Below are 21683 nucleotides of genomic sequence, written 5' to 3' on the forward strand. Positions count from 1 at the left end.
ATTTACTTACATAGGATGTAAGTTACAGCAGCGCCTTCAGCAGTTGATTTCTATATTATAGTAAAGATTCTTTTTCTAATGGAAAGAGTATCGTTAATTTCAGATTATAAGCAAAGATGATTCTCATTGGTGGCAAGCTAGGAAAGATGCTTCAGGAGGTTCCGCTGGTCTTATCCCGAGCCCAGAGCTCCAAGAATGGAGAGCAGCTTGTGCAGCAGCAGAAAGATCTAATACGGATCAAGGTTTCTTATTTCATTATATGTCTTAACATTGTGTGTTTTTGCTAAGCTAGGAAAATATGGTGTTGCTTGGTGCCAGTTTAATATGGTCAGACACAAAATTAATAATTGTGAAACCGTTTAAATTTTTATTATTCACGCAAAATCAGTATTGCCAGAATTACTCGAAACGATAACTGTCTGGCCATTTTGCAATTAGTTTTTGTGTATAACCGTTGGGAACATTTCATCAGCAAATGTTCCATTAAGGCTAATAGAAATCTGAGTACAATATATTGTTCCACCGAAATTGGCAAGTATGGTGATTAATAGATTAGAAAATCACTAACTAAAAAGCGAAACTTTGATTAATGTTGGTGAAATTTTAAATTATTTTCTTGTATTCAGTTTTCATTAAAGGTGCTGTTAAGATTATTTTTGTTATAACAGAAATTGCCTGATCTGTTTTCAATTCATTTTGAATTTCGAGTACGGTGTGTATACTTTAATTAAAACTTTAAGCATTAAGTTCCTAGCTCCTTTGTGTTGTTTTAGGATGGAATAGTTATTGAAAAAATAAATCATCTTGTCCGATTCTCCTTAGAGGTACGCTTGCTATAGCAGTGTTTATATAGGACTCAAATCCTGTTAAAAGTATTATCTGTTTAATCTTCGTTGCACTTCACAGTCTCAATTTTTATTTTACCTACAAGTAAAATTTTAACATTTCAATATTTGCAACCTTAGATTTATATGTTTGATGGATCTTAGCTTCATCGTCATCTTAATCTTAGCATTTGTTTCAAAATATTAACATTTCATATTTTCCTTTCAAACATTAACGTATATGGACAAATCTACAGTCGGTATGTAAAGTTTTCTTTTATTCCGCCACTTACACCAGCTCCCGATATAATTGAATGATTATGACGTCATAAAACCCTAAATATGCATGGTATTAGTCACGTCAGTCCTGACAATTTATTAAAACCGTTAATCCCTAGTTAGGTACAAAGTGTATGAAATGTGTAGATAAAATGTAAACATGATAATATGAAGATGTCAAGTTGTCAAAAATTCGAGGGAGTTTGTTCCATAACATAATTTTTTCGTGTTTTGGGATTTGCTTAGTCAACTGTCTACATAGTTTTCTTTCGTTTAGTCCAAAAATCTTGTCTAATATGTTTGTAAATGTTTTCCAGAGTCATTATCATTATTATTTAAAATGAAAATGATACATTTATACATACAGAATCTGGATGATGATATATCGTGGAATTACTTTATTTTAAGTTCCTTAGTAATCATATTCCGAATGTTTTGTCTAATTGTGTAAATATAATTCAGTAATATATTTTCATTTATATATATGCATATATACATACATATTTGTGTTCATAATGAACATCGCTTACTATTATGAACGTAGTATTATATAATAAATGTATATTAGTACTCGTGGAAGTAATTATTTAGACCCATTGGCTAAGCATACCCCAATGTGTGCCCTATTTATGTAGTGGCCCTCATATTCCATTCCATTGCGAGTTTCGTTTGCATGATCGTGTTGTAATGTTGTGCGGCTAGGAGCTGAAGGCTGCGTGTCGCATACCGATGGATGCGAGAATACAGGTAATTTCTTTGACTAATGGATAGAGAATTTGCTGGTCGTCATTATGTTCGAATTCAGGAAAATTTAGTAGACATATTGTAACGTTCTATATAATTTTTGTCAGTTTTTGGTAAGGTACCAGTGCTTATAACATTAATTGTATTAGTAGTGTATTGTATTTTGTTGATAATATTTAGGGTAGCAGTGTACATGCTAAGATTATGTGTTATCAGATTTTGAATAGAATGCCATTTCGTATGCATAATAATATACTTTTAGATAATTATTTTCTCTTTCTAAATTTGAAAATATTGACAACTTATCCCCGACGTTGTCAGCTTTTAATTTTATTTAATTAAATAATAGATTTATTGTTATTGCTGTTCAAGTATCGAGAATATTTACAAATAACCAATCGGTATTAGTGAGAAGTAGTTCACTTATAATTTTTATTATTTTTATAATAATACTATGTCGAAGATAAAATCATTTTTAATCGGATATTTTCTAACATATTTTGTTTTCTGTATTTGTTACAGTCAATTGTTCGATATTTGGACGAAAGAAAAAACAAGCAAAGGATAAATATTTGGCGAAACACAATGCCGTCTTTGATCAGCTCGATGTTGTTACTTATGAAGAAGTTGTTAAACTTCCCTGTGAGTTTCCATTATTTTCTCATTTAATTATATACGGTTTCTTCGATCAATCGAGCTAAATATATGTTTTGTTAAAATAATCAACCCTTCAATAAATCTTCTATATAAAATTTCAGCTTTCCAACGAAAGACCATAGTGCTTTTGGGTGCACATGGAGTCGGTCGTCGTCATATCAAGAATACGCTCATTGCGCGTCATCCCGACCAATATGCTTATCCTATACCACGTGAGTTATTTCTGGTCCAGTTTGCTACGAAGGCAAAGCACGTAAAGTTACGGCTGGTGCTTGCTACAATATCATGAATTGAATTAACAATGGTTGAAATCCTTTAATAATTTTGTTTTGTTTATTTTTGTTTTTAGATACGACTAGACCTCCGCGTACCGATGAAGAAAACGGCAGACACTACTACTTCGTAACTCACGATGAAATGATGGCTGATATTGCTGCAAATGAATATTTAGAATACGGTATTTTAACTTTTGATCCATGTGAGATTTAAAAAAAACAACTGCAATTACTGTTATGCTTATTGAAAAATAATATGAATTATATGTTTTCCAGGAACTCACGAAGACGCAATGTACGGAACTAAACTGGAAACTATCCGTCGTATCCACTCGGAGCGTCGTATCGCCATCCTGGACGTGGAGCCTCAAGCGTTGAAGATCTTACGCACTGCAGAGTTTGCGCCGTACGTCGTGTTCGTCGCAGCACCGTCTTTGAACAACGTTGCTGATGTAAGTAAAACTTATTTTGCTATTATGCCAATGGACCTTGCCTATATAGTCCTATTACATATAACAAAACAAGTGCCCGGCTACAATTAGTGTTCTGGCAATCACGCCTCCTGTCCAAAAAATATATTTAAGAGACCAGTGTTGCCTCCCCGATTTTCCAAGATTTGACATAATCGGCGAGGCGCTCCCAACACGTGACCTTCAGGATTTTTAAGACAGGATTTAATTTTTAACTTTTCATCGATTTGCCGATCTAATTTATAATAAACTTGTCAAGACTTTTCAAACTAAATTAATAAACTTATTAAACCCTCGGTTCTGCGTGTTAAATGTTGATATCACTCCTGCTAACTCCTTATACGAAACTAAGCCATGCTTATGATTCATGTTCAAAGAAATTATTATTTATTGGTACTGATTATTATTCCTCTTTTGATACTGAACTGTAAAACACTGTTTAACAGCCTCGGTTACTATTAGTTTAAATGTAAACATTCTTATTAAAATTTAAATATTTTTAAATATCACATATATCAGCACATAAACACAGGGGAAACGTTTGCCAATGAATATTTACTATGTATATGGGTGCGCTGATTTTTTAATAATCGAACTTTCAGTACGACGGGTCTCTGGAAGTGCTGGCCCGGGAGTCCGACCAGCTCCGCCGGACGTACGGCCACTACTTCGACATGTCCATCGTCAACAACGACATCGACGACACGCTCGCCCAGCTGGAGGCCGCGCTCGCGAGGATGCGCTCCTCGCCGCAGTGGGTGCCCGTCTCCTGGGTGTATTGACCTACCGACTGCTACCTGTAAGTCATACCGCCGTTCTGAAATAGACTTTATTCCGCTAATCTTACAGTTTCTTTTTAAACGTATCGACGTGTCGATCGTTACATTTTGGACTTTGGAATTCAAGTACATTTTCGTGTTTGTATGTATTCAATCGACATGTCGTTTGCTTGTATATCAAATTGAAGTGGGTCCTCCAGAGACGCTTGGTTTCTCGTTGGCGATCTAAAATAGATTTGATATTACGCCTATAGTTTAATTTTAATCTATTTCTCGTTACGACGATAATCTCAATTTCAATCTAAACACACTATGTTTTGTAATTTTTTTTTTTTTTTCAAAATTCCAACTTTTCTCTTGTAATACTTTAGATCGTTCTTTTACAATGAATGATCAATTAATCTAATGACTGTTACTCTTAATGTCGATCTGAAATAGATCTTATTACCCAAATAAAGAGATTTATTTTGATTGTCCATTTTAACTTCGATCGCTTGACTTTTGTCCTTTGTCATTGTCTTTTTCGTTTTTTGATACATTTAAATAATATTCAAATTGCAGTATTTTAATTTGAATACCAAAATAATACATCGACATGTCGATTTACAATTGTTTAAAGCTAAAATAGATTTTATAATTGTGTGTTAAGGTACAAATTCAAATGTAATATTTAGTGCCATATTTTATAATACGCAATAGTTTTTTTTTTTTTGTAAATGATAAAATAGGTTCCTGCAAATAATAAAGTCTACTTCATGAGAGAAAAATTGACCGAAGGATTAAAATTTAAAAATCGAACATTAAACATGAGAATACAACGATGTTTAAAAAAAATTAGAGGTGTGAAGTTTTTCGTCACAAGTTATAGGAACTTATCACACTTTAAATAATTGGCACGCTGGCACATTGGAAAAGCCTTTGAATTATTGTAACAATAAAAAAAAAATGTATAATTTAAAAATCCATCATATTGAAAATAATTATTAAGAGTATGTTTAGTAAAAACGGGCGTGGGCATATATTAAAACAGAAAGCATGTTAAAAGACCTTTTTTTATTTGTTACTTAACCAAAAAGTATTATACTTTATATATTTTGTGATAAAACATCGTTATTATTTAATTATTTATTTATATCATGTGTTAATTTATTGTTCTTAAATTATTATTTGCGTAACAGTCGAGTCTTGATTTGGTGCAACACCGCTCAAAACATTTTGTGCCAAATAATGACTGGTATCACAAGAACAATTCATCACACTGTTCAATGATTTTTAGAACAATGTACATAATTATACATTAGTAGGTAATTTACAAGGAGGGAATAATTAAATGAATAACTCTTTAGAGTGTACTGTAGCTCAAATGTTTACTTCAATATTTAATTGTAAGATCTATCCTATTATAAGTAACGATACGGTTGTCCAACTGAGATACAATATTTAAAAAAACGTCAATTTAATTTAGACCTTTAAAATGTCACGTGACTTCATTAATCTCGACTTATTAATAGAATACAACGTCGAATACGAAAACTAGATACCTTATTATAATAATTATTAATGAGATGACATGTGTAATGACTTATTGTTAGAATATATTCAAATTTAATGGCAACACTGAAATATGAAAGTGTTAACTGTGTGGAAATTGAAAACAAAAAATAATATCTATTGTTTCTTAGTTGGGGAACTTTTTGACTAATTATATCACAGGTTTTTAGAAGTCACAGGGTCGCAAAAACATTGTAGTGTATCGCTTTTGTTTAAACTGATGTATTTATTTTTTATTATATATATTTTAATTTACATTTTCCTGAAACTGCAACAGTAAATATATAAGTTGTTGATATCTTTGGAGTAATAATTTAGATGATATCGGGTATTTATGTATTTCGTTTTAATATTAAACATCGTTTGATTCATTCCCCTTTCCTTGATAATGTAAACTTTTTAAGTAAATTTGTTATTTCAATTAGGCGATCAACTAAAACGTATCTTGATTTTTTTGTAAAAATTACTATATTTTAGGGGGTATAAATAATAATTTTGAAAAAATTAGAAACGTTTGATTAAATATTTCCATAAATAAATATAAAATAAGGTTATTTTTAAAGTTTTGGTCGCCTTTTTGAATACTTATTCAAATTCTCGCCTTTTGCACATTTGCATTCCTGTAAAGATACTACCTTGTAGCTGAATTTTACTATATAATTCACTTTCACTATTGTTACTTTAAGTAGTTTTAGGGGGTAAGGTCAGAAGAATAAAAAGTTACATTTTGTTTGAAATTTAAAGTGCGGGTATTTTACCTCGTTTGCTCAACGTAGTAATCCGACTGCTCAGATTTATAAAGAAATCGATATAAGCAATAAAAATAAATCCATTTCTTTGGTTTTCACTTAATCAAGTTTTCCTTTATAATTTATTTATGCGTTCGAATACTCGCACTTGAAAATTTCGTTTTGTTACTCGTCTAAAAATATTCCAAAATTATTTTCTTTTTGTAGTTATCATTTTAAATTGTCACTATTAGACCACTAATAGTCGAAACAATTCACTAATAGTCAATAAATAATAATTAACTATAGCTATACAGTTTCTTTACATATTTGTTAAAAATAATGTTTTCAAATCTTAAAATGTTTCATAATGTAAGGAGTCAGATAAGATTTAATATAGTTAAAATTAATATATTATACATGAATTTATTAATAGGTGTGTGACGTAATGGCGTGCGAGTAGCACTGGTTTGATTTTGGATAGTATTGCCATATTAAAAAATAATTTATTTTAATTTAAATATGAAGTTGCGGTTACTTTATTGCATTATATTTTCTTTGAAACAGACGGTAGATAATCTATAAATTCCGTCATTCATATATCGCTTAATCTTATATACATATATTATTTTATAGTAACAAATATATGAAATATGAAGCAAATTATATCTAGTATAAATATATTTTATTTACTTAGACAATTCATTCCCAATATTTGAAATGTTAGGTATTTATTTATTTGAAAAAAAAATATATATGAATATTTAATATTATGATGAAATAATTATAAAAAAATACTATTTATGAATATGTATGACATATGTAGTTATTGTTTCTTTTAAATGTTGAATAGAAAATATTAATTTAATGCAAAGCATGTTACAATGTTAACACACACGTATCATAGATATATCGTCTTGAAAAAGGTTTGTGTTTCATAGATTTTAATTTTAGTAGTCATAGACTAATTCGTTGAACTGTATACCGTCTTCTTAATGAACGCATTGGTGTCGATCAATTTGTACTCTAAATCTTAACTAAACGAATTTCGCAGGACTATAAAATACTGCTATCTCTCTCCCACCTGCGAGGTTGTAAAGGATAGCGATCATGTCAGTCCTGACATTTTAGTTGAGATGTTGTTAATGTAATAATCGGTACCGGTGTGTTTTACATATTTTGTCACATTCTCACAAAATGAATATTTAAGTAAGAAAGTGACATTTATTAACATGACGGATAGAATAGAAGATAAAATTCATTTTTCTCTGTTAGTGCTACTCATATATGAATGAGTGAGAGTTTATCTATGTATGTAATAGTTATATTATTAATGATAAGAGTATTTTCAATTATGTATACATCACAAATCTATCTGTACCTTAAACATTCCATCACCGTCTTTTTGGTTATTTGTTTTTTATTTTATTTATTGACTTATCGAAAGTCACTAATGAATATAAAAGGAAATAAATTATATTAGAATTGTATTTATATGTTTTTGTTGATTCTTAAGTATGTTTTATACTTAAGTATGTGTTTTTTATTATAAGTTTTATCAGAATGATTATTATTGTTATTTTCCAAAGACATTTAAACACATGTAGAGGAATATTTGCAAAATTATAAGTTAAGGTCTAAACTGATATTGAAACGAAAGTTAAAACGGCAATGAATCGTACCTAATAGTTACCTATTAATTTTTAAAATAACAGTAAGATAATATCTACTAAATTTAAAATTGTATTCAATTGATATGATGATACTTAATGATATGTATTAGTATCAGATTGATTCCGATAGTCTTAAATTGCATGCAATTTGAAATGGATTTAAGGTCGATGACATCTGTAACCTAGATTTTTTTCCAATAACAACTAATGATGACTGAAATAAAACCTTAATATAACTGTTAAAAATTGAATAAAGAGCACAAAATATTATGGTCGTTTTATTTTCCAAGCGTCTTTCACTGACTTATATGTATATTACTAAATGCGCTGTCCGGTACTGAGATTTTGCGCACCAAGTTACGGTCAATTGACCACAATTCATTTAGTTGTTGAAATCAGTAATTTATTTGTTTTCTTAACAAATTCGGACATATTTTGTTCAGTGGGTCAAAAATGGGTATTATTATTTATATGGACTACTACACTTTGTTTACATGTTTTGATAATTATTTATTAACTAATTTCGTATTTTCTTGTAAACAAGTATTAGTATAGTATTTCACGAACATGATGCATGCATGCATGGCAGACATCTTGATACGCCATTTCGCTTATCAACTGCTAGATTTACCTAAGAACGAGCAGTACGACCGATATTCCGACGAAGATTAACGAACATACTTAAAACAAATCAACCAATAGGAGAAAAGATACAAAAATATTTTATTTTAACAAATCCTATTACTACTATTTTTACAAAAATGTCGAATTACATTCTCCTATAATGTAAAAAACATACTTTCAGAGAACAATAAATTCTTCTGTGGACATAAATTTTCATAAATATTTAATTAATGTTGGCGATATGTAGTAGTGCCTATTTCCAGTACACTATGATTCTTTTGGTGATTTAAAGTAATGTGCGTGTGCCTACATACTTACTAGAACTCACACTACCTGCTTTTTGCACACTTGCACTGTAGTGATTGGAAAAATACAGGGGCTAGTTTTTAGGATTTAAAATGTGACATTAAAGGTGGCATAACTTGTAAAGATAAGTTATATCAGCTTTAATATATTAAATAATAAGCAAAAAAAATGAATTGAAAATTTACACGTCATGTGCAACATTGAAATTGATAGTTATTGAAATAATAAATAACAGGAAACCAATTAATAAACACGGAGTAAAACAAATAAATATTTAATAAACGTAAAGTAAAAAATATATTGCCTAAAGATCATTTAAATTTTAACCGATGATTTAAGGTTTGAGTTCAAACTCCACCACTGAAGCACTGAATGTTGATTTACTTAATTTGCATAATCTCATGTGGTGAAGGAAAACCTTATAAGAATAAGGAACGTGTTGGATGAAAATCTGTCTCATATGTATAAATTGGCATTGGAGGTATTAAATCATATAAAGATTGAAAAATGCTGAAAGAGCCTATTTGAATAAATACAATTTTAATTTTGAAAGGTTCTATTAAAATATAAAAACTATTTCTTTTAAATAGTATTAATTTTACAACATATAATGTTATTTGTGTGTAATTGTTTGTGAAATCAATTTTACTAATCCTTATTAATTCATGGAATTTTATCTAATAGATATAAATAATAAATAATGTTTAAACAAATAAGGGACAATAGGACTGACGTGTCTGTGTAAAATTCCCAAAATTAAATTAAAAAAATAATTGAAATATATACATATACACCGCATTTCAGCGAAAGTTTTGTAATATGTGTAATAAACTACGAATTTATTTTTATACACATAATATGATTTTAGTATATAATACATGACAGAAAACATCTGCTTTGCATTGCTCAATTTAGTCACTATAGATAAGCTCCGAATTAAATCAGTAACGATTAGGAAAATTTTTACGCTTATTGCAAACCGTACAAATACATTTTCTTTAAAATTAGATATAATGCTGCAGTGTAAATCAGAATCAGTACAATTATCGTGTACGACTTTTCGATTTTATTAATTTATTTATCCTGGCAACTTTTTAAGTGTCATTATTGTATTGTCAAATTATGTCAATGTCAAATCTTGTTTTTATTATAATTCGCATCTATTTTGAATAAATATTATGTTTGGGATAGATCAATTATATTTATCCTTTATTTAAACTGAATTAGCAATACTTAAATCTGGATTTTATACAATATATTTAAAGAATGACTCAAAGAGAACGCCGGTCTAATGCCGGCAATCGCATGGCAAAGTTGCTTGATGAGGAGGAAGAAGACGATTTCTATAAAACAACTTACGGAGGCTTTCAAGAAGTGGAAGAAGATCGGGATTATATGTAAGATTTAAAATGGCTAAGATATAATGAACACTGCACATTTATTGTAATTTATCTGTACTTGACGTATAATTACGTAAACATAACATAACTATGTTTATGTGTTTAATTTTAATATTCTAAATCGTTAAGTTACATATAGACATATCAAACTACTGAACTCAATTAAAACTATAAAGAGATACACTAAAGGCACGGATAACACGACTGTGTAGTTAATTTCATAGAGGATTTCAAGTTTTGCCGCTATTTTGTCTATGTATAATACACAAACATTACTTTATTCACTTTCGAAGTCTATTCAAAACAGCCTATATAGTCAATATAATCATAATCACAAATTAGTCTTCAACATAACAAATAACATAGTTGCAAATTAAATTAGTAAATACTGACATAAAAATTTAATCTATGTAATGTAACAATCTAGTGTAATTTTTAATATTTTAGACAGGAGAAAGAAACCGAGGATGTTGTCGACTCAGATTTTGATATTGATGAAAATGATGATCCAGTCTCAGACCATGAAACAGATGTGAAGGAAAAGCGTAAAATTAATACCAAAGGTTATAAGGTATGTTCTTTATTAAATACCGTATTTTACTGATCATAGGGCTCTGTACAAACTCATCTGTGCGGATATTACTCTCATCCATTATTCTACCAGCATGTAATATTTTGTTTAATACAATAGGCATATGGGATATAAAATTTTAGATCTCTCATAATATAATGGTAATATTAGTGGTGTGTAGTTTTGTTTATTCTTACTGTGACAGTGATCGCAAGGAGCAACCTCTCGACTTTGTCTGGATGAAAAATCATGTCTAAATTGTTCAAAATATTAGGAAGAGTTCAGCTAAATACATACAGATGATTTATTTACATATTAAAAGATAATGCAATATAAATTGATGTTTATTTTAGGATCCTAACAGAAAAAAGAAATTGGAAAAAACAAAAAAAGTTCTGACAAAGAAAACAAAAGAACCTAAACCGAAGGATGATTCAGAAAAACCAGAAAAAGTTGAAAAATCTTTCTTCGACACTTCTATAGGTTTGTTACTTGTATTTTTTTGTTTTTGGAAATCAAATCAGTTATATGTTAACAAAGATTAAAAAAAAATATATATATTTTCTTCCTTTTTCCTGTGACTAAATTATTATGTATTGGTGGAAACATAGTTTAAAAACTTAAAACTGTACCCTGTTATAAATGCTATTTATCTTAATAAAGGATTTTAATTAATAATGTACAAATATTTCCAGAGAGGAAATCAATAAGACAGAGCACAGCGGTGAAATCAGCAGAAACTCAACAAAGAATTAAAATAAGATCAGAACTTAAGAAGAAAAAGCCGAAAAAAGTGGAAGAGAGAGTATTAACACAAGAAGAACTGCTTGAAGAAGCGCTTATTACTGAAAAGGAAAATCTTAAAAGCCTCGGTAATTATAAGTTATACACATATAAAGCTGGGCTTAGAATACTTGTCTGCATGTCCGGGAAAATGAGATGGTGTCCTTCCTGTCTGACTTTTGTTAGGTTTTATACATTGAACGAAACATTATAGCTAAAATGTTGTAGAATTAAAATTTTTGCATTTGACTTGTACAATTTAATAATTCAGTTTTGAAGGAAGGACTTTATTTATGTATTTTGTTTATGTTATGTGGTAAACAAAAGTTGTTTGAAAACCTGTATGTATCAGATTAAACCTGTAAATATTTATGATATTCATGTTATGTTTTTAATATTTTCAGAAAGATTTGAGCAAAGTGAATTAGAAAGGAAAAAGATCAGACCTATCAAGAAATCTATTACTGGACCAGTTATAAGGTAATAACACAAAGTAATTCAGATTTTTTATTAAATTCAGAACACAAATATATTAAAAAAATGTTTTGGTGTTAAAGAAGTAGCTAAAGAAGTAACTACCATTGGTATCATTGCCCAAAACATTATGACGACGATAGATCTTTTTGATAGAAACATTCTATGAACATGAGATGCAAAGTTTAACTTTACACAAAATTTCAGACTTACAAAAGTTAATACATCCTTGATAATTCATAGCTTATATTATAAAATATCACAGATATTTTCAACTTCAGCCTTTCAATTAAAAGAATCAAGTTTTATTAAAAAAAAACAATGATTTAAGGCTTTTTTCGACGACGTGGTCGAGTAGTGTGTACACCGGTTTTCATGGGTACGCCACTCCGAGGTCCCGGGTTCGATTCCCGGCCGAGTCGATGTAGAAAGAGTTTAGTTTTCTATGTTGTCTTGGGTCTGAGTGTTTGTGATACCGTCGTTACTTCTGATTTTCCATAACACAAGTACTTTAGCTACTTACATTGGGATCAGAGTAATGTATGTGATGTTGTCCAATATTTATTTATTTATTTTTCACTTCAAAAATCACAGACTTAATGTTAAATTTACAAGCAGAATATATAATTGAATATTGAACAAAATAGTAAAATAGATGGTATTAGATATTAACCATAATTATAATATTTTTATATTTTCAGATACCATTCATTCTCTGTACCGATAATAACAGAAATACCGCCTCAGGATAAAAATTGCATGACACCAATCACGGATATCAACCTCAGTGATATCATAAAAAGTGAAGAAGGTAATTATTATTTCTTAATTATAATGACCTTAGGCTTACGCGGAGAAGAATTGTCTAATTGAATTTTTAAATTTCCTACAGAACACTACTACAATAACTACAGTAGTATAATCAAATCTGTCATCTTTATATATTCACTGTACATCTGTTATCGGTCCATCTGATCAGAAATAGTATAGTAGAATAGTAACTCAAAGGCAATTCTTCAGTTCATAATCAATATTAGTTGTTCCTTGAAAATAAGCAACGGGCTAAGAATTTTAATTTTTTTCAGTAAAATAGTTACATTCATGCGAAGTGATATTTTCACCATATCTCTGCTATAAAGCATGCTTACAGCTACTTCTTTTTTAATCTTTATTTTTAGTGTGTTCTGATATAATACTACAAATATAAGAGGTAAAAATATCCTTAAAAAAGCACTCTGATGCAAGCCAGTTACGGTCAATAGCCGGCTTGCTTCATCTATTACCCGGGTCTTTTATTTGTGACAAATTATACAACTAGCTCCACCTATTGTTACTATGTATTTGTAAACCAGAGATTTTTGACACAATATTATTATTTAATATGAAATATTTTATAACAATCTTTGATTTTATTAATTCTTTACCTGCATTGGTCTTGTGGCATTATCAGTTATGAGAAAATTATTTAATGAAATTAATATCCTATTATTCCTTCGTTGAAGATGGATTTTTTTCAGATTTACTCGGTCACGATGATCTAAGTGACTCCAATACACCGACTGAAGCAAAGATTGAGACAGAAGAACCGAAGGCTGAGACAAGTAAAATGGATGTGGACTATGTCGGACCAGATGAAGAAATCAGTATTGAAAATGTCACCATGTAAGTATGACATTTTTATTAAACATGTTCTATCAAGCCCGGTTACTAGTCTTTATATTTGAGAAACGATTCGTTACTTCTACGAGGCGTAAAAAGTTTGCGTTGCTACTTAGATCAGAATAATGACAGACAGATAATAAGATTTAAATAAAAAAAGGAAATGTCAAACAGATAATTTATAATCCTTAAACAAAACGAATAGATTATTTTTTTAATATATTATCCGGGCTGAAGTCGCAGTGTATAATGCCAGTATTTTAGGCAGTCTATCACCTTATAAGATAGACGTAAGAATATATTCTGTAATACAAGTGTAATTAAAGTTTGGCCTTGTGATTAGCATTTAAGTCTACAGACTCGAGATCCTGGGTTTAAGCCGTGGGTTAGTTTAAATTTTTTCTGTCGAAAAATTGTCATGCGTGAAATTCAGTATCAACTTCTGTTTTACACTTTCGTGTCTCGGAAAGCACTTGAAGCCGTTGGTCGTACGATTTAACTTTTCTTGTCAGATTTGCCTTCTCGTCGGATTATGATAATACAGAGGGCATTTTTGCGCACACTCTTTTGCGTTTTAATTTATTTTGCGGCGACGTCCAAAACGCGCCGTGAAAAAAAAAACGGTCAGTTGAACCTTATTTATCTATCGATATCGATAATATTATATTATAATGACATATATAAACTCAACCCCCTTTATTGTTACAGGAAAGATGAAAAGCCAACGAAGACAAAGGAATGCATTAAATACCACGAAAGAACGTTAATATCTTTTGAAAATGATATAAAGAATAAGGCTTTCAACGCTTGTTTCCCACAGAAGAAACCGAAGAGACGACGCGAATTACTGTGTGCTGTGACTAAGTTAGTATTACATATGATTATGTTGTTTATAGTCGGGATGAACTTTAACCACTGGGTTAGAACATATTATGAATCTCTACCGAATATTGCGAGTTCGAACCGTTATAAGGGCGGCCATCTTTTTCTAAAAACGATACACCGAATATTTACACTTATTATTTAACTGCAAAACTAATTATTTGACTTCGAAAATTTTTAAAATTGCATGTCTGTATACTGACTGAATTTAGAATTAAAATACATTAAATGTAGTAAAGTACTAAAATTTCTGATTTGCACTATGAGTAAATAACGTCCGTACTAAAACTCTGAGTGAGCTTTATGTACATGGAAATAAGGGTCATAACAGAATCCGAATGAACTGAGTGAAATATATATATTTATTATATTGTAACTATATGAATTATGATATCGTGCATGTTGGAATTAAGACAATATTTATTAAATGATTACTTTTGGCACGATGATTAAATTTTCATTACGCCAAAGTATTTGAGTGCAACGTATATGTAACGTTTGCGTGCGACGTTTCCGACGCAAGCGGTTTCATCGTGTGTACCGAGTCGCACGTCCGTTTGTATTAAACCGACGCCTTCGCCCGCAGACGGCCGGCGCGCTACATCGACCCGATAACGAAGCTGCCGTACCGCAGCGTGGACGCGTTCCGCATCATCCGCGAGGCGTACTGCCAGCAGCTCGAGGCGCGCGCCGACCGCAGCGACCCGCGCCGCGCCGCCGCCGCCTCCGCCTACGTGCAGATACACATCAAGTAGTGCACGCTCTCCCCGCGCCCGGACTCTTATTTCGAACCCACCCGACTCGACTTTGCACCCTTCCGTTATTTATATGTCTGTGGTCTATTCCGACCATCACGGGACAAAGGCCAAATAAACATTTGACATCGAATTGACGATATTCATTATGGATTTGAGAAAAACATAGCATTTAGAACGTCGACGAAACTGTTGTTGGAAGTTTGGAATTAAATTAGAGGGGATAAAATTAGTTAAGTGGCAAAGTGTTGTATTATAAATGAAGATATATTAATTAGGATCTGAGAGTAGTGCACAATAAAGATGAGCTGTTAGCAAATCGCATGGAATACGTAAATCTAAGGTTTGTTTGTCTTGATTCCTTCTTCAATCGGAGTAGTCTATAGACTGTCAAAGTGAAAAATGCGTCGACAAAAATAGAGGCCAACGGTTGGCCATTAAGTACATTGGTAAAGTTCTATGACGTTTGTATGACGTAAGTAGTTCGGCGAGTATCAAGCGTGGCTGTCACGCACACCAAGACAATTAAGCTTGATTGTGTTAATTCATTAGTATCGAGATGTATGAATAATCTAAGTATGTATTAAAGTTTACAAAATAATGATAGTCTATAAGTAACTTGCATAACATGGATGATATTGTAAAAGCGATTTGTTGAACGGAATAGAAGTTGATGTGGTACAACGCCATCTAGCGTTGATCACAAAGTTAGTAGGGCAACTGTCATAGTGATTGGTCAAACTGTCTCAAGCCGTTATATCGACAACTTTCTGTAATTATAAAATAAATAATTATCAATTAAATCCTGTATTTTTTATGAACTATTACATAATCTGTGATTAAATGACTAGTTCATACTAGTTTTTACGTCTTATGTATTATTAAAAATACTCTTAATGTTCGATAAAGACTTTATTGTCTAATAAATAGTTACTTACAAATTACAATAAGATCCAAAATCTGTACAAGGCATTGTACAACATCCTAAATAACAATGTTAGATTGAAATATTTTCAAAATGTCAATTATTCTAACTTAAAATTCGATTTATCAAAAAAATACATAACTAATAATAATAAGGTACGTAAACTACTGCTATTCCATAAACATAAAATATTCTTTAGTTCTTAGAACTCGTTGATCTTAAATAAATTAAATGTTTTATAAATCAGCAGTAAACGTTGGATTTAATCTTAAATCAGGCACACTATTTCTTCTTGGTATCTTCCTTAACTCTTTAAATGTAATCAGACCAGACGCAGTCGTATCTAGCCTTGAGTGATATTTGGACGGATCAGTTGTAGGCAGATAAGGGTATTCGCTTAAATAAGTTTGCGCGTTTTTTATTTTGTTTTCTTCAGCAAAGTCATTCAATTGCGATACTGCCATTTCATAGGAATTTAATTTATTATTACTGATATTCTCCATGGATCGAAACGTCTCGAGAACAGCTTTCTTATTTGGAATACCTCTTAAACTGCCCTGGCGACTTAATCTGCCTTCCATTACGTCTTCAAATAAATCGTCGACATTGAATTTTTCCGATATTTTTACTAATTTCTTATTTTCCGCTTCTTTTTCTTGCATTTGATTCCAGATTTTTGAAATTTCAGAGGACGGCATAGACCGTGATTTTTTAATTTTACTTCTTTTTCGTGGTTGCTTGTTTTCATCAAGAGATTCTGTGGACTGACAGCTTATTAAAGATTCGCTTTTAATTATTTTTTTTATCTTCTTTTCTTCTCGTAGCTCTTCTAAAGACTGAAAATATTTTCTAGCCATTGTAAAACGATTTTTGTATTCTAGATGAGCAGGTTCATTTTCAGATGGGTATTCAATACATTTTTCGGGTTCTTTTTCAATTATTTCTATTTCAATATCAGAAAGGCTCAAATAGCTTGCATCCTTGTCTTGATTTGAAATTAACTCAGTGTCAGATGATGGATGAGTATTTTCAATTTCGTTATTTAAGTTTTTTAAACATTTTTCGTCGAATAATTTTTGTTTGCGTTTATTGAGTGTCATAAATCCTTCGTCATGGGCAGCTTTTGAAGCTGATGAATGTATTTGAGTAGGTGAGTTAGGGGTAGTTGAAATCATCGCAGTTCCTGTTAAAGAAAAAAAAACATTGAAATATAATATGATAAAATTGAAAATTAAAAAAACAAACTCAGATATATTTACCATGAATTGAACTCGGGACTGGCATGTTATTAAGAGACCCTACATTTGTTCTACTCTTTAAATGTGTTCTACTCGTGTCAGATATTTTAGAAACATCTTCATATAGTGATATGAAATTTTTGACACAAATTTTTGGTAATTCTTCATAGGATTTATGCTTTTCTAACACATCTTCCGTTGCAGTTGCGAATTTGTTGAATATGTCCATTTCAGACTTGCTGATAGAAATAAGTTTGGATGCCGGTGATTTAACTAGCAAATCGTTTTGTTCGTTAATATCTTTTATTGTTTTTTTAACGTAATCATTTGAGGTATCAGTTTGTCTTGGAGGTGTATACAAGGTTTCATCGAAAGTATTATTGTGTTTGTTCTGTATCATTCTTGCTCTCTTTTCTTTCAGTGCAATTATATTTTTGTCTGTTTGATTAAAATAATTTATATTTGATTCTTCACATGAACTACTGATTTTTCTATTTTCTTTGGCTTCAACCTGTTTTGAATCTCGTGTTGTCGATTTATTTTCTAAATTTGTATATGTTTCATTTTCTTCATGGGTTATATTATGCAATGATTTACTTTTTCTACGTGACCAAGCTAATTCTTCTGTTTTAGATATATTATGGAATAAAGAAATACGACTAGAGACTAGACCAGTTTCGTGGTTTATGTCGTTGGTGATTTTTTTCGTTTCGTTTTCATTATCCGGATATCCTAAAAAAGTGTCGATTTTATTTAAAATATGTTTTCTAGATGTACCGAAAAACCTTTTAGGGCTTGTTTCAAATGCTTGAAATACTTTTTCTGATAATTCTTGTTTTAAGTGTAAATTTGATTTTTGGTCATCATTATCATTATTCATATTTACGGAATCGACGCTACTTACTTTTATTTGTTTGAAAGCATCGAAAACCGATCGTTCTTTATTATTAGAAGATTTTTTACCAAAACAAGATGTAGATTCATTTTTATTATATATTTCGATATTATTATTCATGCATTTAATTGTATCTCCAATAGAATTAAAATCACTTTGTATACTAATAGCTTCAAGTTGATCAACAGATTTTTTAAGTTGATAAGAATCATCTTGATTTGTGTTTAAAAAGTTTTGAACGATTTTTCTGCCTCTTCTTTTGGATAAGGAATCATTACGTCGTAAATACTTTGAAGATAATCGTCTTTTACATTGCAGAGACTTAACTTCTTCAGACTTCTCTTCGATTTCTCGTATCTTTTCATCCCAATATTTTTTCTTTTCTAATACTATGTTAGTGTATGCTTCATCACCAAATTGGATGTGACTGATGTTATCATTGTTATTTTCTTCTTTATATCGTCGGTTATTCTTAACATGAAGGTTTTGACTTGCTGATAAGGATTCAGTGACAGTTGCCTGAACCTCAGAAATCTTTCCTTCTAATATTTTCGTTTGTCTTTTCACATCTGTTCTAAATTCAGATGCAGAATCGACATGTACATCGTTTCTTTCTAAGGTATATTCAATTCCTAAATTCTGTAATTGACATTCTTGCGTTGTCGTTACTGAACTAACTTCAGAAGTTTTAAAAAAATCATCGTATAAATCATTTATTTCGGCAAATGCTACTGTCACTGGATCGTCCACATCATCCTTTGCAGTCGTTTCCTTCATGTTATCCTTCGTGTTTGATGATAAGCATTTTTCGTTTTCTTCGATTATTGGCATAAATTCCGACTTTTTGATTTCACTCTTGTTTGTTTTTTCATCGTCAGGACTTATATTCTGCAATTGCTCTCTTTCATTTAAATTTAACTTCGAATGATCTCTAGGGAGTGGAGACTTTTTATTCAAAGACTCGCTAAATTCAATATTATCTGTGTAATTGTTTTCATCTATACTGACATATGCTGAATCCCACGTATCTTTTTTGGGTGACGTTTCTCTACTTGTTTCCATTGGAGTACTTACATTAGAAAGTGTTGGGCTAAAATTTGAAGTAATATTTACATCTTCTGTCAAATTTGAATCTAAACTATTGTAAAAATTCGATTTATTTGATGAATTGTCTGTTTCTACTGATATAGCGGGAACGGTTGTCGAATCTGTAATATGGTTTTTAAGATTATAATCTTCTTTGTGCTTGTTTTGATTTTTTTTGCTAATTTCTGTAACATTGTTATTTACTGACGAAGCGCTTGAATTTAAATTGATGATGGGTGGCAAAGAAACTGGAGCTCCAATGATAAAATCAGGTTTTTCTTGATATGCATTAAGCTTATCTTGTATATGATCAATAAATGGATTAACCAAATTGTTTAATACAATTTCATTAGACAACTTCCTTTCTGAATTGATATTAACCGAATCTCCACAGTTTATAGCTTCTCCACTGATAATTCTAAAAATGGGCGTTTTCGGTCGTTCCATATTTATGATATCAATAAATGGGTTGGATTCTTCACTTAATGATTCATTTTGATTCTCAATAAATATTTTTATATTTGCATTCGCTGTCTCTTCATTTTGAGAATTGTTTGATTCGTATTCGTTCGTTATAAAGGAACCCAATTTTTTTTCCATTTCATAATTTTGGTTGTATATATCATCTATAAATGGGTTATTTGAGGCTTGTACTGTATCTACATTATCATCTTCAAAAGGATCACTTGTAAATAAATTGTTATTATCTATGCCGTCATTTTGGAAATTTAAATTTGGTGTATCTTTTGAAAGAGTATTAGATTTTTCAGTTAAGATAGAGACCGAAATATTCTCCGGTATAATAACTCTGTTCCATTTTTCTTGTCTGCAAACTTTATTTTGGTCATCATTAAATGTTGAATTAACAATGTCAGGGACTTGAATAATTTGCTCATTAACATCATTCTTAAGCACTGATTTTTGTTTATTTTTAATATCGCTCAAAAGATTACAAAATCGATTTGCTGTTAAAACTTTATTAGCTATGTTATAAAACTTTTTCGTCTTTAAATTACTTTGTTCCATATCATTGATCCATTTATTGTCAGGCCTCGTTACTGGTTCGCTGTTTCTATTATTAATGTCATCATTTTCCATTAAATATTTTGCTTCTTCTTCACTTATTTTTTCCAATGTACCATTTTCTCGAAGCAACATCTTTTCTGTTACAAAATCTACTATTCTTAAAACGACTTTTCTGTCAGATTTTACATCAACGATATCAATTTCTTCACCGTCTTCCAGACAGAAACTATCTCGTTCTAAAATTCCAACAATATTATTCGAAGCGGTGACGATAAATGGTGAACCAACGACATTTTGTCCTCTGCTAGTTATTGAAACTTCGTACTTGCCTTCCAAATTAGCCATATAGCCAATTCTAGCATGATCCTGTTTTAACTCTGTATCAATATCTATATCGTATTTAGATTTCGGAATATAAAATGTTTTTTTCATATCATTTTGACCATAGTTTCGTAAGTATGCCGTACCTTGTGTAATAGGAAGAACGTTATCAGTATATTTTGACTTTGATTGTAGTCCCAATAAATTTTGTCTTATCATTTGAGCTTTGCCTAATATTGGTGGTATTACTGACATTCCGTAGGTTTCATTAGGACCATTTATTAGTATAGTTATTTCTCCTGGATCTAATGATTGTTGACCTGTAGGATAGATTTTAAAATATACTTTGTTGTTCACTTGAGCCGCTGTGAGTCCGGATCCTCTGGCAATGTAGTTCATAGTAAAGTGAGTTGTTTTTGGAGAAGCTTCTTGAGTAGTATGGCTTATTGCTTTAGAAGCTGGTGGCGTAATTTTGGATAGAGCTAGTCGAATATTTTCCAAGTAATTCATAAGTTTCCATTCCTGGTGTCTACTTATTGAATCATTTGCTTCTAACTCTATCCTCGTGAAAGCCTGAAAATGAAAACAAATATTTTTTTAGAAAGTCATTCTTATATAATATTACAATAAATATTTATTTAATTCATAATAGAATACAGTTCTGTTGAAATAGCTATTCAAATATGTATTTCAGTAAAGATTAATAGCATTAAAAAATAATATTGTAAATTTGATACGTAATTTTTACAATTATTATT

At 30.6% G+C, this 21683-nt stretch overlaps 3 protein-coding genes across 9 annotated transcripts in view; 2 read left to right on the forward strand and 1 right to left on the reverse strand.

The window, feature by feature from the left end:
- Nucleotides 1-4334, forward strand: part of LOC113392942 (peripheral plasma membrane protein CASK) — a 279017-nt gene extending 274683 nt beyond the window's left edge. For 2 of the 5 annotated variants that reach the window (XM_064216400.1, XM_064216401.1), the window contains 7 exons: nt 104-242; nt 1806-1850; nt 2370-2489; nt 2606-2716; nt 2854-2961; nt 3056-3231; nt 3852-4334. In XM_064216400.1, the coding sequence (XP_064072470.1) occupies nt 104-242; nt 1806-1850; nt 2370-2489; nt 2606-2716; nt 2854-2961; nt 3056-3231; nt 3852-4031 (879 nt within the window). In that variant the 3' untranslated portion in view covers nt 4032-4334. The remainder of the gene's footprint in view (nt 1-103; nt 243-1805; nt 1851-2369; nt 2490-2605; nt 2717-2853; nt 2962-3055; nt 3232-3851) is intronic. The other 3 variants (XM_064216402.1, XM_064216404.1, XM_064216403.1) reach the window with 2 other exon arrangements.
- Nucleotides 4335-10032: 5698 nt separating this feature from the next.
- Nucleotides 10033-15451, forward strand: LOC113393032 (vacuolar protein sorting-associated protein 72 homolog). 2 transcript variants are annotated; one of them, XM_026629729.2, is made up of 9 exons: nt 10033-10307; nt 10758-10881; nt 11235-11364; nt 11577-11753; nt 12069-12144; nt 12840-12949; nt 13641-13800; nt 14506-14661; nt 15266-15451. In XM_026629729.2, exons 1-9 carry the CDS (start codon nt 10177-10179, stop codon nt 15432-15434), a joined length of 1233 nt encoding a protein of 410 aa, XP_026485514.2. In that variant the 5' UTR covers nt 10033-10176; the 3' UTR covers nt 15435-15451. The 2 variants fall into 2 exon arrangements, with proteins under 2 accessions (XP_026485514.2, XP_026485515.2); XM_026629730.2 differs by having other exon boundaries at nt 13656-13800.
- An 876-nt stretch (nt 15452-16327) lies between these two features.
- The window catches only part of LOC113392908 (AP2/ERF domain-containing protein PFD0985w-like), a 47596-nt gene continuing 42240 nt past the window's right edge, over nt 16328-21683 (reverse strand). For both annotated transcript variants that reach the window (XM_026629534.2, XM_026629532.2), the window contains 2 exons: nt 17619-21498; nt 16328-17542 (listed from right to left, as the gene is read on the reverse strand). In XM_026629534.2, coding sequence (XP_026485319.2) covers nt 16596-17542; nt 17619-21498 — 4827 coding nt within the window. In that variant the 3' untranslated portion in view covers nt 16328-16595. The remainder of the gene's footprint in view (nt 17543-17618; nt 21499-21683) is intronic.

The sequence above is a fragment of the Vanessa tameamea genome, chromosome 12, assembly GCF_037043105.1.
Source record: "Vanessa tameamea isolate UH-Manoa-2023 chromosome 12, ilVanTame1 primary haplotype, whole genome shotgun sequence".
NCBI lineage: Eukaryota > Metazoa > Arthropoda > Insecta > Lepidoptera > Nymphalidae > Vanessa > Vanessa tameamea.